Genomic DNA, 25,345 nt, shown 5'->3' on the forward strand with positions numbered 1-25,345 from the left:
AGAGAGGAAGACGTATTAGAAAGGAGAACAGTTTTAAAAGTTTGGATTGTACCGGAAAAGAAACAGTCACAACCAGTAAGAAGTAAAACATACGCAGGATCAAAGTCCTCTCCCAGGTTTATGATCTTCATGACTTTCTGATCATAATCAATACTTTGACTGACTCATTTTTATCAAACTCTGTGATTTCAAGTCTGTTTGCTACACTTGACAGCTCACTAATGCATCAAGTCTTATAAACATGAAGCTTTCTGAGTCAGAATCTCTGACCTGATGGAGTGGATGGTTTTGATAACCATAATGATTTTTATGGTGCTTTGCCCTCTCGATCCGTCCTCCTTCTCTCCGGTTTTACAGCATTTTAAATATATATATATATATATATATATATATATATATATATATATATATACGGGTGGGGAAGAACTCCATACAGCACACTATCACCATATTTTGCAGGGCGATATTAAATCGATACAACAGATGCAGAGTATATTCACTATTAATATTGCAAATGTACTTTTTGGCAGTAGAATAATAAAATCCATTGCTTTTCAGTCCACTAGAAGGTGCAACATTGAGATTAACAGTAATTTACTTTCAAAACGTGTCAGTTGCTGAAGTGGCTCTTTGTCTCAGTCGTATGGTGCAAAACGCCTGAACACATGTTGGATCCAGTATAATTAACATGGACCATGTGGACTTAATACTAACAGTGTCAGTCGTCTTTTCAGTGAGATAAACAGACTGAAAACTTATCAGGTGAAACAGAAGCTGACTAAAGTTTTCCTTTGGGGACATGAGATGTGGCTGAGAAAAGGTGATACATGGCAATAAATCCTGTATCCCAAATGTTCACTTGTTTTATTAGTTTTAAACTGGGTCACTCTGCTCATTCTGGCTTCCTCCATCACTAACAGCCAGCTGCTTCTACAGAAATCGCTGGTGAAGAGGAAAGAAGGAGTGGAAACTATATTAAAACAAGTGCACCAAGTGTTTGGTGTGGGGGGGATGGGGGGGGGGGGTAATAGCCCACAATGAGTCAAAAACAGCTGTTAGCAGAAATGAGAAGCACCTCAGAACAACATATTTAATCCTTTGATTGACTCTAAACTAGAGTTATAATGAGCAGCCAGCTGGTATGTGATCACGTCTGATGCTCGTTAACAGATCATGTCTGATGCTCGTTAACAGATCATGTCTGATGCTCGTTAACAGATCACGTCTGATGCTCGTTAACAGATCATGTCTGATGCTCGTTAACAGATCACGTCTGATGCTCGTTAACAGATCACGTCTGATGCTCGTTAACAGATCATGTCTGATGCTCGTTAACAGATCACGTCTGATGCTCGTTAACAGATCACGTCTGATGCTCGTTAACAGATCATGTCTGATGCTCGTTAACAGATCACGTCTGATGCTCGTTAACAGATCATGTCTGATGCTCGTTAACAGATCATGTCTGATGCTCGTTAACAGATCACATCTGATGCTCGTTAACAGATCACGTCTGATGCTCGTTAACAGATCACGTCTGATGCTCGTTAACAGATCACGTCTGATGCTCGTTAACAGATCACGTCTGATGCTCGTTAACAGATCACGTCTGATGCTCGTTAACAGATCACGTCTGATGCTCGTTAACAGATCACGTCTGATGCTCGTTAACAGATCACGTCTGATGCTCGTTAACAGATCATGTCTGATGCTCGTTAACAGATCATGTCTGATGCTCGTTAACAGATCACGTCTGATGCTCGTTAACAGATCACGTCTGATGCTCGTTAACAGATCACGTCTGATGCTCGTTAACAGATCACGTCTGATGCTCGTTAACAGATCATGTCTGATGCTCGTTAACAGATCACGTCTGATGCTCGTTAACAGATCACGTCTGATGCTCGTTAACAGATCATGTCTGATGCTCGTTAACAGATCATGTCTGATGCTCGTTAACAGTGCTGTCCGTTCGTCACCTGAAGACTGAGAAATCATCACACAAACACGCAGACACTCTGTAATACTGATGCTGAAGCTGCTTACTGTCGGGCTGTTTGTCACTTAACAAGGAAACATAAAAACCACTGAGTCTGATTTTCTCCTGATGTTTCAAACGATCAGATAAAAGGCAAAATACCATAAAAAATTCCAACAAACCAACAGTGTTTGCATCCTCCAAACCCTTTTTATGTGTTTTAGAGAATGATAAATCATTTGAAGGACTGGCTGAGATATTCCAAAGCTATCAGGGAGACGAAGAATAAAAGTTTGCTGCTGGAGTCAGAAATTGTTGCTGTTATAATCATTTTATCATTTCAGCTCAACAAGATTAGCTTGTTGTAAAATGCTGCAGCATCAACATTTCACATTTTAGAGCTTCACATCAGCAGCAGCAGTGGAAATCCCACTGAGAGGATTTGGAGGATGACAAACATTTATTAGTCTTTTTCCAACTTGTAATCCAGACTTAAAGCTTCATTCCACCGGAATTTTTTTCGAAGCAGGAAGTTAAAATTTCTGACATTTGACCAAACGGAGAGAAATGGAGCCAACAAACAATCCACACATCATCCACACAAACCAACAACACGGAGCTCTGATATTTGATACGATCCTCATAGAACTTCATACCTTTTTAAACTCATTTCAAGAAATGCATACCTGTAGATATTATATATATTGCACAACATTTATATGTACATTTGAAATAAATATAATTAAATAAAACGTGTCTCTTAATTTTTTGCTTTTTTTTAAACGTAGCTCTATCTTGTTCATATTTTCCAGTGATGAAAGAATAAATGGGGAACCAGGATACAAAAACGTAAAAAAAAAAAAAAAAAGGCCAAATGAAAAGGCTTCGATGAATAATGAAAAACACTTGCTAACACCTGTGATATCTATGATTAGACAGCAGGTGAGAAAAGAAACTATGTTTGACTCTGTGTGCATCCAGAATCATAAAGAAACGTAACATATCAGAACGGAGCGGACTCCAGCTGGATCCTCCATCTTTAACGCCTCGAGGCCTCGCGGTCACCGGTCACACGCCGCCATGAAACTAAGAACTGTAAACACTGAAGGATTGAAATGGCACTCCGTCAAATCCTTCTGGTAAAACCACACGGAGGAACAGGGAGACTACAGAAGCTGGATCAGGACCCTCCAAGAACCTGGTCTGGAAGAGTCTGAAACACTGTGACTGAACTAGTTTTGGCATCAGACCAACTCCTGCTGATAAAAAAACAAACACCTGCAGCTCTTTGATGAGGAGAAACCAGACGCCTGGTCCACTAGACTCTCACAGCATTTCAGACTCTTGTAACCTGGTTTTTGTGGCCCTCAGCTAACGATCTTACTGATAGAGAAGAAGAAGGAGAGTGAGTGAGGAGGGTGATGGAGGAGTGACCCGAGGCCCCGGGGTCCAGCTGGAGGAGGAAGAGGAGGAAGAGGAGGGTTTATGGGGGCAGCAGTCAGCTTTAACATGCACAGTCCTGGTGAGGAGGGGCGGGCTGCTCTGTCAGCTGGGGCCCCTGTTTGGCCCCCGTGACGGCCGGATCTCCGGCGTCCAGACTCTCAGACATCTTTTCACAGATGATGTCGACCAGACGCTCAAACGTCTGCTTCACGTTGATGTTGTCCTTCGCACTGGCCTCGAAGAACTCAAAACCTGGAGAAAATGAGAAAATGTAAAAAATATGAACTAATTAGAGAAACATATTTCCAAAAATTTGAATCCGTCAAAACGTTTTTTTTAAAATGGTCAGATGAGGAAAAAGTGCCGCTCCTCCTCCTGAAGAGTCACAGAGCTCTAGATTAGATTAGCAGCACTCTATGTTTACACACAGCTGTTGGTTGTTTTGTTTTTGTTTTTTATTTTATTTTTTCTTCTTCTTTTTTTGCTGGGACAGTTAGATTGTGTAAATTATATGTTGATTGTAATTCAATGATTGTAAATATTGCTTTCTTTTATTGTTATTAGTTTTTCTTTTCTTTTAAAATGAATAACAGAATTATAATAATTTATTGCAAATATTGCTTTCCTTATCTTGTTATCTTTTTCTCTGATGCTTGCTTTGGCAATATATACATTGTTACATCATGCCAATAAAGCCAATTGAATTGAATTGAATTGAATTGAATTGAATTGAATTGAATTGAATTGAATTGAATTGAATTGAGAGAGAGAGGTTTAATGAGGACGTGGTTGTCTCTGCAACTCAAGTAGGAGTAAAGAGTAAAGAGGTGATATTAAAAGACACATGTTCTTTTTTTATGTCTTTTACAGGACCCCCACTTCAAAAACAAGACCCTCTGGTCTGGTGTCTCTCTGTTCTTTCTAGGGCTGTAGATCTTGGGTTTCATTATGATATGATATAATCGATTCATCGGACAACAATATGATATTTGCTGATATCACAGAGTCGATATGAGACGATATCTTATGCCCATTTAACACAACCTGTTACATTAATATCAACTCACAAACATTTACCATTTTATTTCGGAGCTTTTCTAGATATTTAAATGAAAAACAATCCATTCTTTTTTAATACAAAGAATAAAAACAGACCTTCAGGTCCTCACTTCTTTAAAGGCTTTTTTGAGATTTCACACTTTGTGTTAAGGGTTAAAGGTTACATGATAATGATAATTAACTGAAACTGTATTTTGTGGTTACAAAACTAACTAAAATTATAGTGAAAATGTCCTTCGTTTTCGTCTTTGTCAACTTTTTTCATACATAATGAAGATGGATCAGACAAAGGAAATAAAGGCAAAATTTACTGTGACCTCTTTTAATCTCCCACCCAACAAATACCCCATTACAAAACACTACAACTAACACTAAAACTGATAAATACTAAACTAAATCTAGCAAACTCACTCTATAAACTAATAAAAACTAACTGAATTTGAAAACAAAAAATCACAACAAAAATAAAACTAATGAAAAATCCAAAACTATTATAACCTTGCAAGGGAATTCACTGTGACAATGAGGGTCCTCACAAAGATAGAAGTACAAGAATGTGTGTGTGTGTGTGTGTGTGTGTGTGTGTGTGTGTGTGTGTGTGTGTGTGTGTGTGTGTGTGTGTGTGTGTGTACTAACCCAGGTGTTCAGACAGCTGCCGGCCTCGGTCCCCGCCCACCACCCGCTCGTCCTCCATGTCACACTTGTTCCCGACCAGCAGCACCTGGGCGTTATCCCACGAGTACGTCTTGATCTGAGTCGACCTGTGGACACACACACACACACACACACACACACACACACACACCACACACCACACACACACACACACCACACACACAGTCAGAGAGGAAAGTCAAAGACTGATGGCCCTGCAGGCTAAAGTCCTCTATACTGGTCTTATATATATTATAAGACTTTAATTCACATCTGAGATCAGAATTCAACAGTAAGACTTTATTGTCATTATATTACAGCGTCCCTAATGACGCTCTGTGTGTGAATAAATGAATGCAGCTCACTGAAACAGCAGGTGGATATTTATAAATACTGTGAATTTCCTCCTTACTTTTTAAAAATAATATTATGAACTTAGATTTCTGGAAATGTGCTTTGAAAGTGCAGAAAGTTTTGAAACATGAGCTGAAATGCTAAAACACATAAAGTCCAGAGGTTTATAAATTAAATAAAATGAATTGATGTGTCATTGACGTGTGTCACATTTAAAGGTTAAATAAGAATCATGTCTCCATGTGATGACTCAGCAGAGATAACAATAAATAGATAACAATAAATGAGAAAGGCTGAACTTCAGGAGAAGCAAATATTAAAAGTTAAAGTCATACAGAATGCCTTACAGCATTATATTCCATTTTATTTCTATTTTATTTTGAATTGTCCCCTGGTGCCTTTTTGTTTTTCTTCACATAAATAAATTCATTTCCAACATAAATTGATGCAGAAAATGCTTAAAAATTGGTGCATATAAATTCCCCAGAATGCAGAAAAAGAAGTGATTGTTGCTCAAAATGATCAGCTCGATCTCAGATATTCCAAAAACAAGCATTTGGCGGAAAATATTACACAACAAATCCCAAATGTAACATCTCATCATCTCCTCGTGGTGAAAAGGTTAAAGGAGAAGTTAGAATACGAGCCAGAGTTTGACTAACTGGAGTAGAGAACGTCAAAATGATATCAGGATCAACTTTAAACAACCTTTGACTCTTTAAGGACAAATGAAAAGACACAAAAAGACAAAGACAGAAATAATACAAACAGAAACGTGAAGCTCTGTTTCTGTTTCCAGTCTGATTATCTGAACCACCTGATCCTCTAAAGGTAAAGCTGGTGTCAGTTAACCAGCCAATCACGTACCAGTCCTGCACGGCGTTGAAGGACTCCTCGTTAGTGATGTCATACATGAGGATGAAGCCCATGGCGCCGCGGTAGTAGGCCGTGGTGATGGTGCGGTAACGCTCCTGCCCCGCCGTGTCCTGGACACACACACTCACTGTTAATCTGCTGACTCAGCAGCTTCAGGTTCACTTTACATTAAATAAACATCTCATCATTATTATTATTAGTTTATTTAAAAGGGGACAGACATGATTACACATGGTTAAAAAAGCCAGCGTTAGCCAGAAGGCTAGTTTTCATCTGTCGTCCCCTGGCCATGATGTAAACAAGCAGAGAATTACGAAACAAACAAACAAACAAACAAAAAAACAATAACAAAGAAACAAAAAAATAAAAACACGTACAATATACAAAATACATATACAAGCACTTACGATACGATTAAGAAAAAATACAACGTCACAACATAACATTTTATCATAACATCAAAACAACACAACAGTTTGTAAATGATTATGAAACATTCTTAATTCAGCGGTGAAGCCTTTCTATGACCTTCAGAAACAGAAGAGTTTCTATTTCTATCAGTTGTTCTGGATGTCTGACTTCCTGTGAGATGAAACATTAACAGACCAGAAGTCTGTTTATTCCCCAGGCTAAGCTAGCAGTTAGCAGTGAGCAGTTAGCAGTTAGCAGTTAGCATCATGTTAGCCAGTTAAAAGGAAGCAGGGGAAGATTTTTCTCTAGAGAATTTTCTTTTTGATGATATTTTGTGGTTCTGGCTGATACTGGGGCAGGATCAGCAAAGAGATAAAGAAAGTAACTGACCAAAGAACAAAACAAAAAAAGAAGCTAAAAGGGACGGTGATACATCTAAAAACAACAAAAAAACAAACAAGCAAACTTTGTTGGTCATCAGCAGATGGAGACCTGAAAGGATTCAGAAATGATCTGAGTTTATCTGAGTTCCTGTTGTCTTTCTGTCTTTCTGAGCAGTCTGGTCATTCTCTCACTTCATCAACAGGAGAACTGATCTCTGGATGTTCTCTCTTGTTGGACCGTTCTCTCTGAGTGTTGTTCATCCTGTGAACACTGCAGGAAGTAGTCAAGCTGCTAGGAGTACTCTGCCCATCTGAACTCACTGGTAAAAATACTTTAAGAGTTCTTTACATAATGATCGTCTCTCATCCCGATCGCTCTGCAGCTCACTGCTGCAGGACGTTAAAACCTTCATATCTGCTGCTCGTCGGATGGTTCTTTCCTCCAAGTCGTCGATTTGTTCCTGATAACGGACAGCAGGCATTAACCTTACTAATAACCTGTTTATCAGTTATTAAAATACTAACCTTACTAATAACCTGTTTATCAGTTATTAAAATACAGCTCATGGATGTTAAATAGGTTGCTGTCTTTACTTTTAATATAGACAAAGAAACAGTGAATACAGACCCTAGCCAAGAAGTCATGCTTTGTTTATATGTCTTTAAAATATGGAGCCTTTGTTCTACATGTATGTGATGTCAGAATAATTGTAAAGTTAGTGACCTTTATTTCATATTTCTAAGACTCGTTGATGTGCGTATTGACTCAATCACACGGATCATTATCAGGTCACAAGAATATTCTATGAGATCTATTTTTAGAGAGCTGCAGCTCTGATATTTCTACTGTTGGTTCTAATGTTTCTGTTTCTGCTGCAGGAGGAGAGCAGCTCTATAGATGTTAGTAGCACTGAGTGCTGTTACACAATCAACACAGTCCTCATGTTCACCAAGAGCTCTGATAAAAAGATTCAGCTACAAATGTTTCAGATGAGCCAAAAGCTTCACTGCAAAAACATGATATGTGACCAGCAGGTGAGATAAACTGTATTAAACAAGCTGAATATAATCGTGAACAAACGATGCTGAGGTCCTAAACATTCAGCTGGCTGGCTCTAAACTGCCTGGTGAGGAACCAAGGAGTCCCTATACATGCCTGAGCTAAATGTTTAATATTTATTTAAGTGCAATTTTAGCCCGAAAGTCCATTTTATTTAGGATATTTAAAAAAAAAAAATTAAAAAAAAATCTTATATTATTATTCTTATAATATTCTTACAAATTAAGTTAATTGCTGCTTGTACAGTAATTTAATTTATATTTTGGAATTGTATTAACTTACATAGAGTCATAATGGCTCAGAATCAGTGGACAGCACTCTAGTTATTATGCTGTTATTTACTGTTTCAGTGGCATTACATGGTCTTAAAATGACAATAATAATACTAATAATATAATAATACTGTCTATCTCAATGATTTCCATCGTCCAACATCTGACTAGAATCAGGAAACATTGATATATGAATGTCTCCAGTTTAATGAAAAAAATAAAGTGTGTCAATCAAGTCAAGTGTTATCTGTTCATCATCGTGTCTTAAAATAAAATAATAAAATAATAAAAACAGTTTCCAGTGAGACAACATGTACGCCCACACGTCTGCATAAATCTATATAAACAGTCTTAATGAAATATAAATCTATACGCGCTCTATGTTGACTTTTGCTCATGACTCAAACCAGTTTTACTGGACTGGTGGGGGAGGGGCTGTGTGTGTGTGTGTGTGTGTGAGTGTGTGTGTGTGTGTGTGTGTGTGTGTGTGTGTGTGTGTGTGTGTGTGTGTGTGTGTGTGTGTGTGTGTGTGTGTGTGTGTGTGTGTGTGTGTGTGCGTGCGTGCGTGCGTGCGTGCGTGCGTGTGTGTGTGTGTGTGTGTGTGTGTATCTAGGGTGATGTGTAGTAGTGGGGGAGGGGAGAGCAGCAGCATCATCAGATTCTCAGGCTCCCATTGGCTGACGGTGTCTCTCTACCAGAGGCAAAGGCTGACAACAGAGACACACACACACACACACACACACACACACACACACACACACACACACACTCACACACACACACACACACACACACACACTCAGAGAGTAGCGAAGGAGGAAGTGATGCGATGCTCCTGCGGGTTTTACTCTGATCCTGTTTGCTGCCTCAGGAGAGTTTCTGATGCAACAAACAGCGCTGGTTGTTTCTGAAGGCTCGTCAGTGTTAGCAGCTGTTTCTGCTCATTATTTCTATTGTTTCTATTGTATTCTACTGATGCAGCGGTCAGCTGTGAGCAGGCTGCAGAGAGGAGCGTCTCATGGGGATCTGTTTGTGTTTACTGCCATCTGAGGACAGTTTGCATCATAAAACTGCACCACAGAGCCTGCTGCTCGTTATCACATATATCTTATGAAATGGTATTAAAAAAAATAAAAATCTTTGACATGAATAAAAACAGAATGCATCAAATTCAGAATTTAGAGTATATATATATATATATATATCAGTTTGAACATTTATTTTATTGTCTTTATCCAGTTTTTATTTGAATATATGTCACAAAGCATTAGCAAATGATGACACAACCCAACCAATATATCGTTATCTATCAAAGGCATATCGGTGTATATGTCGTCCAATATGCTATGTATATAATGAGAAAACAAGAAATGGTGTAAGCGCTACATTATTTAAATTATCAGCTATTGACTGACTGAACATAAGCTTTTGATATTGTTTTATAGACATTTATTTTATTTCCATTTATTCTGTATTTTCACACAGTTATAATTTCTAGAATTGGTTGACAATGTAATACATTTATACATGTAGTACATTTACTGTATCATAAAGTTTAAAAAAAAAAGGTTAATTCAAATTCCAGCTCAAAAAAGTAAAATATTGCCGACATATCAGTTCATTTTGTATTTTTCTCCTCAAAATCAGTATCAGTTTGGCTCCATATTTAACTCAGAGGGCCTTGGGGATCCTCCTCTGACATTTTTTAAAATAAATAAAATAAACAAGCTCTATTTTGTCTGTAACTTGAGTCCCTCTGCTGTATTGGAATAACGACATGCATCTAAGGACAATTCTTCCAGAAGTCATTCATAGCGTTGCCCTCGCTAGCTCGGATGCAAAGCGACAGAAATAGTTGTGCTAATGTGTGACGGAGGTTCAGACCTCCAACCATCCAGCAGACTGACGCCTGAGGACTGAAGAAGTCACTTTGTGTCTGAAGAGGCTCCGCCTGCAGAATCCTCAAACTGAGTTATGTTAGAAATACACAGAGGAAAGAAAGACCAACGCACTGGGAACATGGTGGAAGCAAAGGAAATAAGTTGGTTAAATATGAAAATGTAGCTGATCATGAGACTCTGACCAGCTGCAGGTTGATTAATGAGGGAAAGTGAAGAAAGTTTGGCTAAAGAGCTTCTGACAGTGAAGAAAACCAGGCGACTCTCTCATTCATCTAAAGGTGAGTTATAGATCTGAGGTGATTCAGTCCCATTCCAAGAAGAAGAGAAGTCTTACCCAGATCTGTAGCTTGATCCTCTTGTCGTTCCTGTAGATGGTCTTCACCTTGAAGTCGATGCCCACCGTGCTGACGAAGGCCGGCGTGAAGGAGTCGTCGGCGTAGCGGAACAGGAAGGAGGTTTTTCCCACGCTGCTGTTGCCGATGATGAGGATTTTGAACATGTAGTCAAAGTTTTGGTCCGAAGACTCCTTCTGCCCGTAGGTCGCGTTTGCTGAGGCCATCTGGAGACGAGACAAACACAAACAGAATACTTTAATCAAGACAAACACAAACAGAATACTTTAATCTAGTGATCCGAGTGGCCTCAGAAACCAACTACTGTGGAGGTTTATTACTGTTATCTTAAAGGTTTTTTTCCTTCTCTGAAACAAGGGTCAAAGGATGGAGGGTTTCCTACACACTCTGAGGCACATTTGTGATTTGTGATATTAGGCTATTTAAATAAAGTTAAAGTGAATTGAAACATCCATGGTTCTGCAGTATAATAGAAAAATGAGTACTGTCACATTTTCACACTATCCACTTGGTACTGAGACATCGCTGGTATGGATTGCATAGTTTAAATTCCTTGGTGATGGACAATTGACCTATGGCTAAGCCCCGCCCCCAAACGCAATGAGCCAATCACAGTGCACAGCTAACCCAATACACTCGGACATTCTCTGCTTCCACGTCCATTGAAATGCATTGGAGTTAGTCAGTTTTAAGTAGTTTTTATATGTTTTTTCTTGACATTTTAAGTTTGAAATGGTCAAACAGTGTGCATGGGGTACATGCAACTCCAATGCTATGTATTCCTAGAGGCTGGGTGACGGGGGGATTTACTACCCTTCCCAAGACACATCTCAACCATAGACTGTAGATCTCAACCCAGAGAAGAGTCTGCTCTGGATAACGTGATGCAGGAGACCACAACACCAACTAAACGAGATAAAATGAACAAGGATGTCTACGTCTGTTCTAAGGCAAGTCAACAACGTATCTGAGGCAACATGTTGTCACTCTGCTAGAGATGTTTAGATGTTAGTTAATAAAGTTATCTTTAACATCTCTAACGTTAGCCTAACGTTAGCTAACGTTAGCTAACGCTACATGAACGCTACACAAGTTTTTGTCATTCTTCGGAGGCAGACCACTGAAAATCAAATGACAAATAACAGCTTGGTCAGCTTTATCAAGATTAAACCCAAACAGGAACGGAGTTAATTTAGTTTTAAAAGTCCTGTAAGTCGCCATGTTTCTCAAAAAACAGCATGAGTGCCAGTTTAAATAGACGGAACAAGAATCGTCTTTATTTTTCATCCCGTCAGGATCTCTTAATACGCTGATATACATATATAATATATAATACTTTAATACCGCCACCTCTACTGGAGAATGAACCCACTAACTGGGCGGAGACGTATTGACTGCAGCAGAGCCACAATCCTTCATCCAGGCTCATTAGCACCTCCTGGACTAACTCTAGAGTTTCTATCTGAATTAATGGCCGTCTCCTCTGAAGTCATGAGCAAAAAAACACTTTAATAATATAAAAGTGAAGAAAGCTTTTCAACAGCACATAGAAAAGGTGATAGATGTAATGAGTGTTTAGACAGAAGATGAGATCGTGTCAGCAGCTGGTAAACTCAGCTAACAGATGATGGTGATTAACTAGTCGGGCTTGAACATTGCACATTCGCTTCATGGTAATTAATCAGAGCAGCACATTGCAACGTCAGGGGAAAACAGAAAAACCCATCGGAGTTTTCTCAATTTGGCAGAAAGGTTGGAAACAAATGGCTCAATCAGTCACAATCAGCCGAGGATGTGTGAGGAATATTTCTCTGCATAAGCAGCTACAAGTCGATGCCAGTTTGGAGGATTTTCACCAGCTGGACTCACATTTTAACATCAGGAGCTCTGAGTCGATGCCATCAATAGGACAGAAGAGAAATACTGCAGGAGGGTCTGAAGAGGCTGAGGCCCTTCAGGGTCTCACTCTACAGCTGAGGTTACATGTTACAGGACATCTACACCGACAGGACGCTGCTGAGAAGTGATTATATGACAGAGGAAACCTAAGATTACACTCAGTCTGAGTGGCAGGTAGAGCTTCTGTTCATGCAGCTTCTCACAACAGCTACATGACTTCCAGGGAACTACTTCCTGTGTTTATTATTGATCAGACTCAAACTTCAGTGTTTCAGATTTCAGAGCCTCACGTTGCTTCCCCACATGGCTTCTGTCCTCGCTTATTTAAGTTACTAAATCTGTACAACAACTGTGTTGTATCATGATCAACAAATACGAGAATCGCTCTCTGGTTGACAAATACCCAAATTCATTTTGGCTGTACTGAATGTTTTTTATATGAACATTCAAAGCTTGTGTTGAGGTGCTGAATGAAGATCTGAATGTCTGTCGTCAGTAAAATCCTCCCAACAAAACCCAGTCTGGTGAAAGTCATTTATTTAATGAGTCTCGTGTGATGCAAACATTTCTTTTGACTGCAGTGGAAATGTTGGTTTTGACGAACTGAAGTAGAATATTTGGGAAATAAATATGAATGTTGTCAATTTTGGAAATGAATACATCTATCTTTGTCTACAAATGTTGACATTAACACTTGACAACATTCAGCTTTATTGGAACTGTTTGGATCCTAACACTCTGAAAACAATCACAACCACCAACGGAATATAATTCTACCTCTGTTATAGTAATATTATTAGTATAATACTAATTAGTGTGGCCAAATCCTTATCTGCAACTGTGCAGAAATACCCTGTTTAAAGAGAATAAACAGATACAAATAAACAAAACCACAAATAAATAAATAAATAAATAAATAAATAAATAAAAAAAGCTTCAAACACTGATTTCAAATGTGAATGTGAACGTTCTGAATGAAGCTTTAAGGCTTGGAGCTGTTCAGCACTAATGATGAACTCTATCAGTAAACATGGCTGCCACAGAGAGCAGAGACATATTATACTGGTTAAATATGGAGAAACATCTTGTCTGTCTGTTAGCATTCACAGTAGCCATGCTCCGCTAAAGTCTAGTCGGATTTTGAAGCGAAATTTTGAATTGTTGCATTAAAGAAAATGCGAATTAGGGACATTTCCATCAACTGGTTCGATTGAATAAACAAAGCTGCATTAACGTACTTTGGTCAGAAGATGGCAGAATAATGTATTTCTGTAGGCTAATCTGTCAGTAAGCAGCAGAAGAAGAGACTGAGCAAGAGAGAGAAAAAATAAGTAAAAAGTACGTTACTGATTGGACAACTTTGGCCATCCATAAGAAAGAGAGAAGATATGTCTTCAGGAATAAGATTAAGTTGGGCAACTTATAAGGTAAATGTTCACTCAGTTAGAACTTATTCGTTTCCATCTCCTGGTTAGCGCATTACCTATTCTACAAAAAAAGACAAACCACCTCAAGCGAGAGTAAAAACTTTTATGTGCACTTTTGAATTTCCAGCAAGCTTTTCTCATGCCAATCTTCAAAACTAGACAGATAAATGAATTGATGGAAACACGGCTGGTGTTAAACTCGGTTGCTCAGTTGGTAGAGCGGCTGTCCCCCGATCGGCTGGTTGGTGGTTCGATCCCTGACCTCCATGTCATATATATATAGTATATAGTATCCTCGGGTCAGATACTGAACCCAAGATGGCTCCTGACGCTGCGTTCATTGATCGTGTGATTGGATTCCTGCTGGTGGCAGGTGGCAGTGTTTAGGGTCGCCTGCCACCAGCATGAATGTGTGAACGGGTGAATGAGTCAGTCTGTAGTGTAAAGCGTTTTGGATAAAAGCGCTATATAAGTGCAGTCATTTACCATTTATTAAAAACATACAAATAATGAAAAAACAGAGCTGGAGAGAGGATTTAAACACAGCTGTGAAGCCGATCAGCCTTCAGAGAGCTACAGGTCAGACAGGTGACGGAGGGTTTTCAGATATCTGACCAGAAACAAACCAGCAGCTGAATTATAACTCAGCAGAAACACCATCAGCTCCATGACTGAAACATCTGCTAGCTACCAGCGGCCCCCCAGCGTTGAGGCTACGGAGGCTAAAAGGAATGAGGAAACCTTCCTGACCTCTTGAGAGAAGAACGAGTGGCCCTCGGCTCGGAGTCGCTGGTCTATATTTAGACTGTTATCTGCTCTCGGCTGCAGAGAAACACGAGAACTCTCAGGGAATAAAGCACAAACACAACAACTGCACCTCCTCCCAGCTCCGGCCGATAGGTTTACACAAAAGAACACGGAGATGCTTGTTAAATAATGAAGAAGACCCTTCCTCAACTCACTGATGTCTTATTATCAGAGAGGCGGTTAGAGATTAAAACCATCACAGAACCTGCTACATGCAACATTACTGTGAGCCGGCATCAAACAGAGAGCTGCAATGAAAATAATATCATGAGAAGAGAACCAGGTTCCTAATTTGAGAGCAAAAACAGCAGCACGGTTGTCGATTTCTATTTGGTTGATGAGTTCTGCTGCGTCTGTGACGTCATAATCTGCAGCCTGCAGCTCCTGCATAAACTAAAAAACATGATTTACAATAAATATTACAAGGTTTTAACCCGGAACACAAAAAGGCAAAAATAACAGGAAGTCATCTGATAAAATGGCCTCAGCTTTAACCAATTATTTGCAATAATTAATAGAAATATTAAATAGTAATTGTAAAGTTAAATCTGCTTTGTTTTAAAAGCATAGTTAAAAAAATATAACACCAGTTATTGACTGAATTTCTGAATGTATTTGCTAATATGAAACCTATGAAACTCACTCTTGGGATTATTAAATGATAACGATGATGTTTCCAGACGTGTTTGTCCTTGAATTTAACCAATAAATGCAGAAATGTAGACTTTTCTGATTAACACAACTGGGATATAGATAGATAGATTACTTTATTCATAGATAGATAATGCTGATATTATTCAGATTACAGGAGAATTCTTTGGACTTGGAAACAGCATATTTGGAATAAACGTCTCAAATGGGGTTTTTACTTTTTACCTACATGCCCAAAGGAAAAACACACATTAGTGGTCATCAAGGATGAAATCAGCTACTTTAAAACATGATAAAAACTAAGATATCAACAGCTTTTTAGATAAATGCAAATATCTAATACAACAACAACCTTTTTCAGAAGGAATGAAAGTCGGTGGTTACTCTGTAAATGGAAATATTAATTTTCATTAGCAACGTAAAAAGCTTCATAGGAATGTTGTCTTTTCCAGAAATCGGTCAAAGACCGGATTGTTTTGTGCAACATAGTCACCGTTTAGCTTTTTCAGCACGTTGCTTTCTTTTTTATGCAGCCTTCATTAATATTTATGTTAATATGTCTCTCTCAGTTCCTGCATGGTGCATCAGACGTGGACGTAAAGGACTCAGCGGTGACTCAGCGTTTTAACCCGCTGGACCTTCGTGGCGTCCAATCCAGTCTGTTGGACGACTGAATGAGTGTTGGCGCTCTGCAGCGAGCTGCAGCGTGACTCACTGAGGGCGAGAGTAATCCACACCGACGACAGGAAACCAGAACAAACACAGAGGTTGAAGAGACGTTCAGCTTGTTGACAACCAAAGACGCTCTCTGAATCAAAGGAGACGCAGAGACTCATTAATCCAACACGCCTCCCACTAATGTCACATGATCAGGATCTAGTGGAGCTTCTGGATCCTCTGAGCAGGAAAACACATCACGCTCATGTACAGATATTTATGTATTTGTGTTTGAAGATTAAAAAGGAAAAACAGAGAGAAGAACTTGAGTTAAAGTCTGAAATGATCTACAAGTCAGTGTGCAGATATTTAAATAATCATGTGTATAATATAGGATAATATAGTGCATGCAAGTGCTGAAATGTTTTTACCTTTTTATACAGAGAACTGGGAGAACTAACCCTGGCTTGAGATAGAAACAGATCCAGATAAACAAATAAAAACTGACCTGTGACTTGACTTTTGGCTTGTTATATTAATATGTTATATGAACCTAAAGTATTGGACCCACAAGGTGTCTGATAAACAGTTGATGGTGTTAATTCTGCAGGTGGCTGCCACTGAACTATTGCAGAGGAAGATTCGGTTTGATGAGGTAGTAGAGTTAGAAAAAAGTAAATTCAAACCTCCAAATAGAACAAAAACATTTAAGACATTTATGATGTTTTCATGCATTAAAAGGTGTAATCTGTCTGATATGGCCAACGTTTTAGTTTAAAACATTTTAAAATGAAGTTATCAACAGCGTGTGAAGACGCGACAGTGTTGACATTATGACAAAGAGCTTTATGGATTCTGTTGCAGAGATAAATAATGAAACGTGCAGCTAACCAGCTAACCAGCTAACCAGCTAGCCTCGGCCCGTCCCGTCCTATAAAACCACTTTAGCCTCAAGAGGTGATAGAGAGTCACTGCAGCGTCAGTAAACAGCAGACAGCAGCTTTATGCCCAAACTAAAACTAAGATGAGGACAAACAACCAAACTGAGATTCATTGAAGAGACTGTTGACATTAAGTAGACTAGCTCCATTCACTGAGATTACTCTGTGGCCGTGTTAGATCAGACATAAACCTGCTGTACACGGCTCTCTGGTCAGCAAGACGGACAACATGATACTCTGGATTACCGACCATCGCATGGAGAGCTGAGTTAACACAAAAACACCCAGACATAGCGGTAGCGTAGCTGAGGAGCTAGCAGAGGAGCTAGCAGAGGAGCTAGCAGGCCTCCTCTCTGCCGGCTGTTGGTCTCTGTGCGCTCTGCAACAGGCTCTTAAAGTCAGAATAATATTTTGGGTGTAGGTCATGATTTTTGGGGACACTGCAGTTTTTTGCATGTCTTAACAGTTTTATCGCACCATTTAATATATCATGTAATTCCTGCACAAGGTGAAATGCTGCCCTGTTTTTTAGGAGCATGTGGCCAGAGATATTTGAGAGATAGATATTTGAAGCCATTTTTCAGAGGAAGCTTGACTAACAAATAGGTTACTATGTATTCACAAAGTTTCTATTGCACTTTGTTGCAACTGGTTTTCATCCATACATTCCTCAACCGAGCTAAAAGACATTTAACATTTTATGCAGTTCCACTCAGCTTTTCAAGTAGATACACACTTACTGACACATCTGCTCAAAATGCTACACAATAATCATGTCAAGATTTTAAAATAAACACAAACATATTTTTTAAAAAGCAACACAATATACTGAAAATGTAAAAATATTAACGTTAGACGTTTATGTTTCACTGTGAACCAAAACAAATAAAATCTAAAATGTGACTTCTTCTTTGCTCCAACAGAATCAAACCTGCTGAAGTCAGATCACTTGATCACAGTCAGGTTTGGTGTTGGGTTCGTCTTTGGCCGGCCTTATTAAAAATGAATCTGCTCGTGTTGCTCTTGCACCAAAGTGTCGACTCAGCTCAGCAGATATTTCAGCCATGTGCTTTTTATCGACGACTTTCTTAAAGCTGAGTCAGCGTGTTGCAGTTATAGCACATTAGGCAATAAGCTTTAAACTTGGAAACAGACATTAGAGGTGTTACAGCCACTTTAGATTCTGTTAAACTTCCTGATTATCTTTCATTTCTGTCTTCCAAAAGCTCTCCACCTCCGCCCTTTATACTCTTATCTTTTCTTTCCCCACTTTTCCCTGCAAAGCACATTTCTCTCTGATTAATCTTGCAGGAATATTTGCTGCAGATGTTGAGGTGTTGGAGATCTAAAAACCTGGATTGTTCTGGACCAAAGCTTGTTTAATCTAAAGATGAAATGTGAGCATGTGACAGTGATTAACAGCTGATTAGAGGTGAAGAACTGGAAGTCTGGATCTGGTCAAACACTCTCAGACTTCTGGTGCTGGTGAGAGATGAAGACTTTCCTCTGCGTCTCAGAGATTAGCTGAGCAGAAGAGAGTTGGCTTAACCTTCACTAAACACTAATTTGATATAGAAGCTTACAGACTGCAGGCCTCTGTGCTTAATCTCAAAGTAATTAACAGATTCTCATTATGCAAATGTCTCTCAGCGTGCAGGACGCTGCTGCTGCTTTCAGTTGGCCTCGATAGTAAAACGCCTTCGAACAAAGCTGAAGTCAGGTGTCTGAACTGAGACACACAGGCTTTATGAGTTATGATTTACAGAAAATGTAAGCTGTGCAGTTGACTTTATATAACATTTATGTGACATTTAGAGCTATGGTCGATGTTTCAAGGGCTGCAACAAACAATGCATTCATTATCGATTCATCTGTGAAAAATGTCAGAAAACAGTAAAAGAAAAAGGCACATCAGCATTTTACAGCCAAAGGTGACAAACAGTCACAAGACTCAGAGATGTTCAGTGAGATCGAGCTAAGAGCCGTGTGTTCATTCAATGGTCAAGTGAATTTTAAAAAAATGTCACAAAATGGAATTATTTGAATTAAGATGCATTTCCATCATCTGGTTTGGAGTGAATGAAGCTGTTATCCACCAGGAAACCAGAAGAAGAAGTGGAGACAAAACAACCATCTAAACTATCTATCAGAGCTGATTAGTTGTTTCATGTCAGCTGGATCTGCCGTGCTTCACGATGTCCAGAAGGACAAATTCATCCTCAGAGAAAATCATCGACATCATCAGTCACGTGAGCTAAACGTTGTCTACATCAGAACTTACTGGGCAGAGTTAGCTTATTATCCCACTTATTCACATCAACTCAGACCAACACAAGCCAGCCTAAAAACTCTTTCACGCAGTTGAAGTTTTATGAAATTTTGCCCTCTGTGGTGCATTCAGGAGACACCTCTGTTCCAGAATTAAGTAGAAGATTAACCTGTAGTAAAATGTGAAAAAAGACTAAGAAGGTGATATACAAATACAATAATTTACCAGGTGTGGTGAAAACCAGAACTATTCTGTCCACATCCTATTGCTCAAAATCAGACTTTCCCTAAAATTAATAGGCGCAGCAACAGAGCTGCTTTGGCTCTTCACCAAAGTCAAATCAATGTACAATAAAGATATGGTATAATATCTACTATAGTATATATATATATATATATATATATATATATATATATATATATATATATATAGTACCATATTCCTGGGGGAGGGCCTCCAAACCCCTCAACAAATATTTGTAATTTGCCTCACAAAGAAACAAATGGTGCAGACTCTGACATTAAAATAAATTATAAAAAATTCTGTTTTGCCCGTCGACGTCTCACTCACAACAGGTTTCTGACATTCTTCATCTTGAAGTGTTTTTTACAGAAGCTCAGTTTTAATTGACTGGAAATGCAGCTCCTGTGAGGAGGAAACACCCAAATACTGACAACAACAACAACCTGTGTTAAAATAAATCACAGAAGAGAAGGTTTTTAAAGATTTCTTTTTTAATTCCTCCATATCTCTCCATCTCCACTGCAGCAGCTTGGTCCAGGAGCTGATCATCACTAGTTTACCTTCCTCTCTCTCAAGTGTTGTTTTAATTCAATCATGACTCAGAGCCGTGAGCTCTGCTGGATGATGACATCATCCAGCTGTAAACCTGCCACCTAAAGCTGATTGACGTCCAGGAGCTGATTGATCCAGGATCTGATTGATCCAGAGCTAAGTGCTGCAGCTAGTCAGGCTCATTTCATCAGGACTGATCGGCCTCCTGGACCGCCAGCTGATCCTGATCATCATGATCAGCTGATCCTGATCATCATGATCAGCTGATCCTGATCAAACACCTTCCTGTCTCAGACGTTAGTGAGTCCCTGCTGGTCTGCAGCTCCACCAGACCACCAAACACTGAGACAGCTCAGAACATCTGCAGACTGTTTCTGAGCTGATTTACTATCAGAGTTAAAGGTCTGACAGTTATAAACTGCTTCATTGTTGGAGAGGAACTAAACAAATGTACTCAAACACTTTATTACAGTTTTAAAGTATTAGAGTTGAGTAATTAAATGTTCTGCTTCTTTTATACTACATTACATTTCTTAATTCAGCTACTTCGCAGATAGAAAATACTAAATATATCTGACTAATAATTTAGGATGTGTTATTACAGGACAAGATAAAACTACTACAAACTGTTTCAGGCTGTCAGATGGTCACACAGTTTCAGTTTCAAACAGAGACCAAGACAGCTGTGAAGCTGAACTACTCTGTTAAGTTAAACTAGACCTAACTCAGTTAGGGTTAGGAAACGATAACTGTCAATATAATGTAACGTAACCAACAGTTCAGTTATAATAACGATGTCTTTGGGTTTCATATGTGACTCTGTGTTGGTTCGACCAATCAAGCCAGACTTCTTCTTCTGCATCAGCTGTTCCTCATAATAACTCACGTAACAACAAATGATAATAATAAGACTCATAATAAGCTGCTTGCACAGCTCTTTGGGTGAGGACAGCCTGATTTGAATATATGATGTTTGTTTGTGTTTCTACTTTATTATTTTAGTATTAAATCAAAGATCAGATTGCTGAACTTGAGGAGAGTCATCTTGCCAAACTGGAGGCTGAATATCTTGGCAGCAGGGCTCCAATCTGTTTAATCAGCTTCAGTCAGAAACTTGCTTGCAACATCTACTTTTAAAGTGTTTACTATGAAAAGCTCAGTTCATGACACCAACCAGCCCACAGTGACATCACAGAGGAACTTCACTGCAGCAATCCAAAGAAAACTCTGATTTACAAACACAATTTGTGCATTTATGAATACGCAAAGTCTCATTCATCAGTCATATCCTCACTGCTTTACAAACACATGCATTCTGATGAACATCACACTATTTAAAACACGTCCGCTTCTCGTTTTCTTCCAGAAGTCATTATGACACGGGGCGAGGAACTGAAACATAATGATAATTAACATTTCAAGGGTGAAGTAATTATTTAAAACACCTCTTCTACCACTACAAACAGGCTGCAAACTCTGGTGTAAATTCACTTTTAGGAAGAAAAACTCACCACTGTGAACAGACTGAGAGAGTAAAGAAGGCTTTCACAGATCTAACATGTTCCACCAAACAGGAAAATTATGTTTTCACACCCAGAATCACAACCAGGACCAGAACTGGGAAGCAAAACTTGGAGAAAGCAGCCGGACTGTGAAGAATCAAATATTCATCCATCACTAGTTTGACTCAAGCTTCGTTCAGACTCAGAATATCTGTCAGAAGAAGTGAGGATGTAGTAACACTCTTACACTGGTGTTTATATTTCATATTTACTTTCTAAATATGTGGCAAGTATTGATGCTAAATTGCTATTTTAAAAAAAAAAAACTGTTTTTTTGGCTGTTTTTCTCAGCAGGGGGAAGTGGGACACTAAAAACTGGGCCACTTAGACTCAAAGTTGTCAAATGAACGTTAAATAAATCTACCAGAGCAAAGCTAAACTACCGCCGTGCTGGAACAGAGAAGATGTGGTTCTCTGGTTCTCTCTGGTTCTCTCTGGTTCTCTCTGGTTCTCTCTGGTTCTCTGCAGCTGCCGTCCTGCTGCCTTAGACGGCATTTTCCCCCTTTTCCTCCAATCACGTGCCTCCTTTTCTAGGAAGCGTGGGGATGAAGATGAGAGGAGGGGAAGCTAAAAATAGCTTCTCTTCTTCTCCGTCTTTCTGTTTTTTTTATCAACGGCAAACAGAAAGCAGAGGGAGGCGGGAGCAGCTCTGATGCTTTAGAGTCTGCAGGTGAAACCAGGACAGTTCAGACTGAAAACCAAATGTATCTGAGCTTTATTCAACACATTTAGTCCCTGTTTTACAAACCAACGAGTCTGTTTCTTTAAATGTCAGCAATATATTGATTAAAATGTAAAACTTGTGGTTAAAGTTTAAACCTTTTTCTTTCTGTATTTGTCATGTAAATTCCACTTACTAATATAATAAAGTATGTTTTGATACAGATTTCTAAGGATTTTTGAAATGTTGTGCTTATATACTCATGTGTCTTCTTTGTTTTTCTTTTTGTTTATTGTGTTTAAAAGCTTCTGAAGCAAATTTAGATTATCATCAGACAATAAAAGTCTCCCCAGAAACCAGTTCTCTCTCTCTGAGGTTTAACATCTCTTCATTTAGAAACAGATCTGAACTCTGGTCTGTGTTTCTGCAGCTGTGGTGACACTCTGACAGACCGATTAACATCTAAACTCTAATAAAAGATATTGACCCAAAGTATGAATCTGATCCTGTTGGTGCAGCAGCGACTGTCACAGGCAGGATGGGTGTGTGTGTGTGTGTGAGTGTGTGTGTGTGTGTGTGTGTGTGTGTGTGTGTGTGTGTGTGTGTGTGTGTGTGTGTGTGTGTGTGTTTTCCCGAGAGAAGCAGCAGTTGCGTCACTCCTTCAATAACTCGTCTGTCAGCAGAGGAAGTGCAGATGTGACTGACAGCTCACATTCAAACACATGAAACTTTAAAATGACTGCAGGTTAAAACCACAGAAGAGTTTATATCTTATAGTCTACATGACTCTGTGTATCAATTATAATAATGATTATTTTAATGAGTAAACTGCTGAACCAACAGTCACATTATAATTAGGGCCTGACTGATAACTATAAGGGATTATTAAAACCAGTACAGATACAAATATAATCATAACCAATAAAATAACAACCAAAAAAATAACATAAAAAAACTTTCTTTACTTTATATCGTACAAACTATTACACCGTTTCAACACTGTAAAGCTTTGAAAACAGAAGGTGATGGCAGATATGACACACACACACACACACACACACACACACAAACACACACACACACACACACACACACACACACACACAAACACACACACACACACACACACACACACACACACGTTTCATTCAGAAGCATTTAAACAGTATATTTTATATTTGCATTGCAAATTTCTTCCTACATATCCATTCCTTCTGTAGTGAAAGGTGCTGTTGCAGTATAGAAAACACACACACACAAACACACACATTACACACACACACACACACACACACACACACACACACACACACACACACACACACACCAATGCATATAAGGGCACCGACCAGATCTGATTGGTTTAAATGTTTCCCAGGAACACAACACTCCTCCATATGGCTCAACGTTTCACATATTAAATTACAATAATGTAAAACATATAATCATCCAGATATTCGCATTAATAGCGTGTTTTGGTGGAGACCTCAGGTTGATAATAATCGTTAAAATATTAGAAAATTACTGACAATGTTACATGAGAGTAAAATAAAATGTGATAGGTTTTCTCTCTCTATTTTGAACTATGAATTGATTTGAGATGTTTGAGTTTTGCTCCATTGTTCCTGCCTCAGGCACGTTTAGACCTATTTTCTCTATTTAAACCATCGGACGGTGTGAAACGCCTTTTCCTGCAGGACAGGCCCGAGTCCGCCAGAGACCCACTAAACCAGTGGATCCTCACAGATTACACGCATTAATACGCCTTTTATTCATCTACGACGGTTTAATGGTTTTCACAATGAAAACAGCTGTTCCACAGCAAGCATCTTATGTCAAATGAGCTTTAATCTGAAATCCTTTCCTTTATATTCAAACATAAACGCTCAGAAACAATAAATGCAGAATAAAGTACATTTAAATATAATATTTATATCAGTGCAATAGATTAATAAAGACATAAATCCTACCTTTATAGATTTCTATCCGGCTGCTATCCACCTCGTCCAGCACCCGCAGAAACACCACTACTGTCAACCAGAAAGGGTGTGCGACACAACATCCGGTTAGGAATTACAAAATAAATGCCGTTATCAAAGAGCTGCTCGCATGGAAAAAAAAATCATAATGCAACGATTTTAAAGAAAATTGGGGGATATAAAAATAACAATGAAATCAAAAGTGATACTTCAACTGACAGTGTTGCATTGTGAATATACGGCCAGCCAATGTGTACTACAGTCCTGAAAGAAAAACTGTATTTACTTTGATTTTAAAGCAATATTTATAATAATATATAATTGAGAAAAATAAAAAAAAATGCTTTTAATATTTAACTTTATCTCTGTTTTTATTTGAACTGGCTTGTTCTTGGCTTAATGGCTTGTCAGTCACATGTAAACCTCGGAAATGGCAAACTGCATGAAAGGTGTTATAAAAACTGTTTGAATGATGGTCTATATTGCCTAAATTAATACAAAAAATATGACCATACCTTAACAATATTTCATCTTAAAAAGGGTACTTCATCTATTCAAGTTGTTTTATATCATTTACAGACTCATGATGGACGAGTAAAATATTGTTTACACCTTTTTAAGCGTTTTAAGTCTCCCTCTGGTGCCTACATTTCCCACAATCCAACTCGACCTTAGTTCAGTTGGAGACTCTATTTAACGGTGTTATGCTAGTAGCGGCTAATGTAGCTTCGAGCTGCTGATTGAAACAGAGATGAGGAGCGGGAACAGTTTTCTGGTTAGCTCACTTCTTTCTGACTCCAAATTCACAGATTTTTTTACATTTTTAATGTTGTAGTCTTCAGCCACAACCGACGCTGTTCTCTCATGAAGGTTTTCCTTTAATTTGAAAGGAAAACTAATTTCCGGTCCCTCTGTAACTCCGTCATCTTCACGCAGCCTGAATAAATGACAGG

At 38.7% G+C, this 25,345-nt stretch overlaps 1 protein-coding gene across 1 annotated transcript; it reads right to left on the reverse strand.

The window, feature by feature from the left end:
* Nucleotides 1–408: 408 nt before the first annotated feature.
* Nucleotides 409–24,437, reverse strand: rab3ab (RAB3A, member RAS oncogene family, b). Its single transcript, XM_059341585.1, has 5 exons — nt 24,384–24,437; nt 10,726–10,950; nt 6,356–6,474; nt 5,117–5,241; nt 409–3,673 (listed from the first exon to the last, which is right to left on the reverse strand). The coding sequence occupies exons 2-5, from the start codon at nt 10,948–10,950 to the stop codon at nt 3,483–3,485; spliced, it is 660 nt and encodes a 219-aa protein (XP_059197568.1). The 5' UTR covers nt 24,384–24,437; the 3' UTR covers nt 409–3,482.
* Nucleotides 24,438–25,345: the final 908 nt, after the last annotated feature.

This window comes from Centropristis striata, chromosome 9 (assembly GCF_030273125.1).
Source record: "Centropristis striata isolate RG_2023a ecotype Rhode Island chromosome 9, C.striata_1.0, whole genome shotgun sequence".
Taxonomy (NCBI): Eukaryota; Metazoa; Chordata; class Actinopteri; order Perciformes; family Serranidae; genus Centropristis; species Centropristis striata.

Coding starts and splice junctions, on each gene's coding strand:
- rab3ab (XM_059341585.1), bottom strand. CDS start 10,950: ATGGCCTCAGCAAACGCGACCTACGGGCAGAAGGAGTCTTCGGACCAA. Junction 6,475..10,725: donor GGATCAAGCTACAGATCTGG/GTAAGACTTCTC, acceptor GTGTGTGTCCAG/GACACGGCGGGGCAGGAGCG. Junction 5,242..6,355: donor TTCAACGCCGTGCAGGACTG/GTACGTGATTGG, acceptor GTGTGTCCACAG/GTCGACTCAGATCAAGACGT.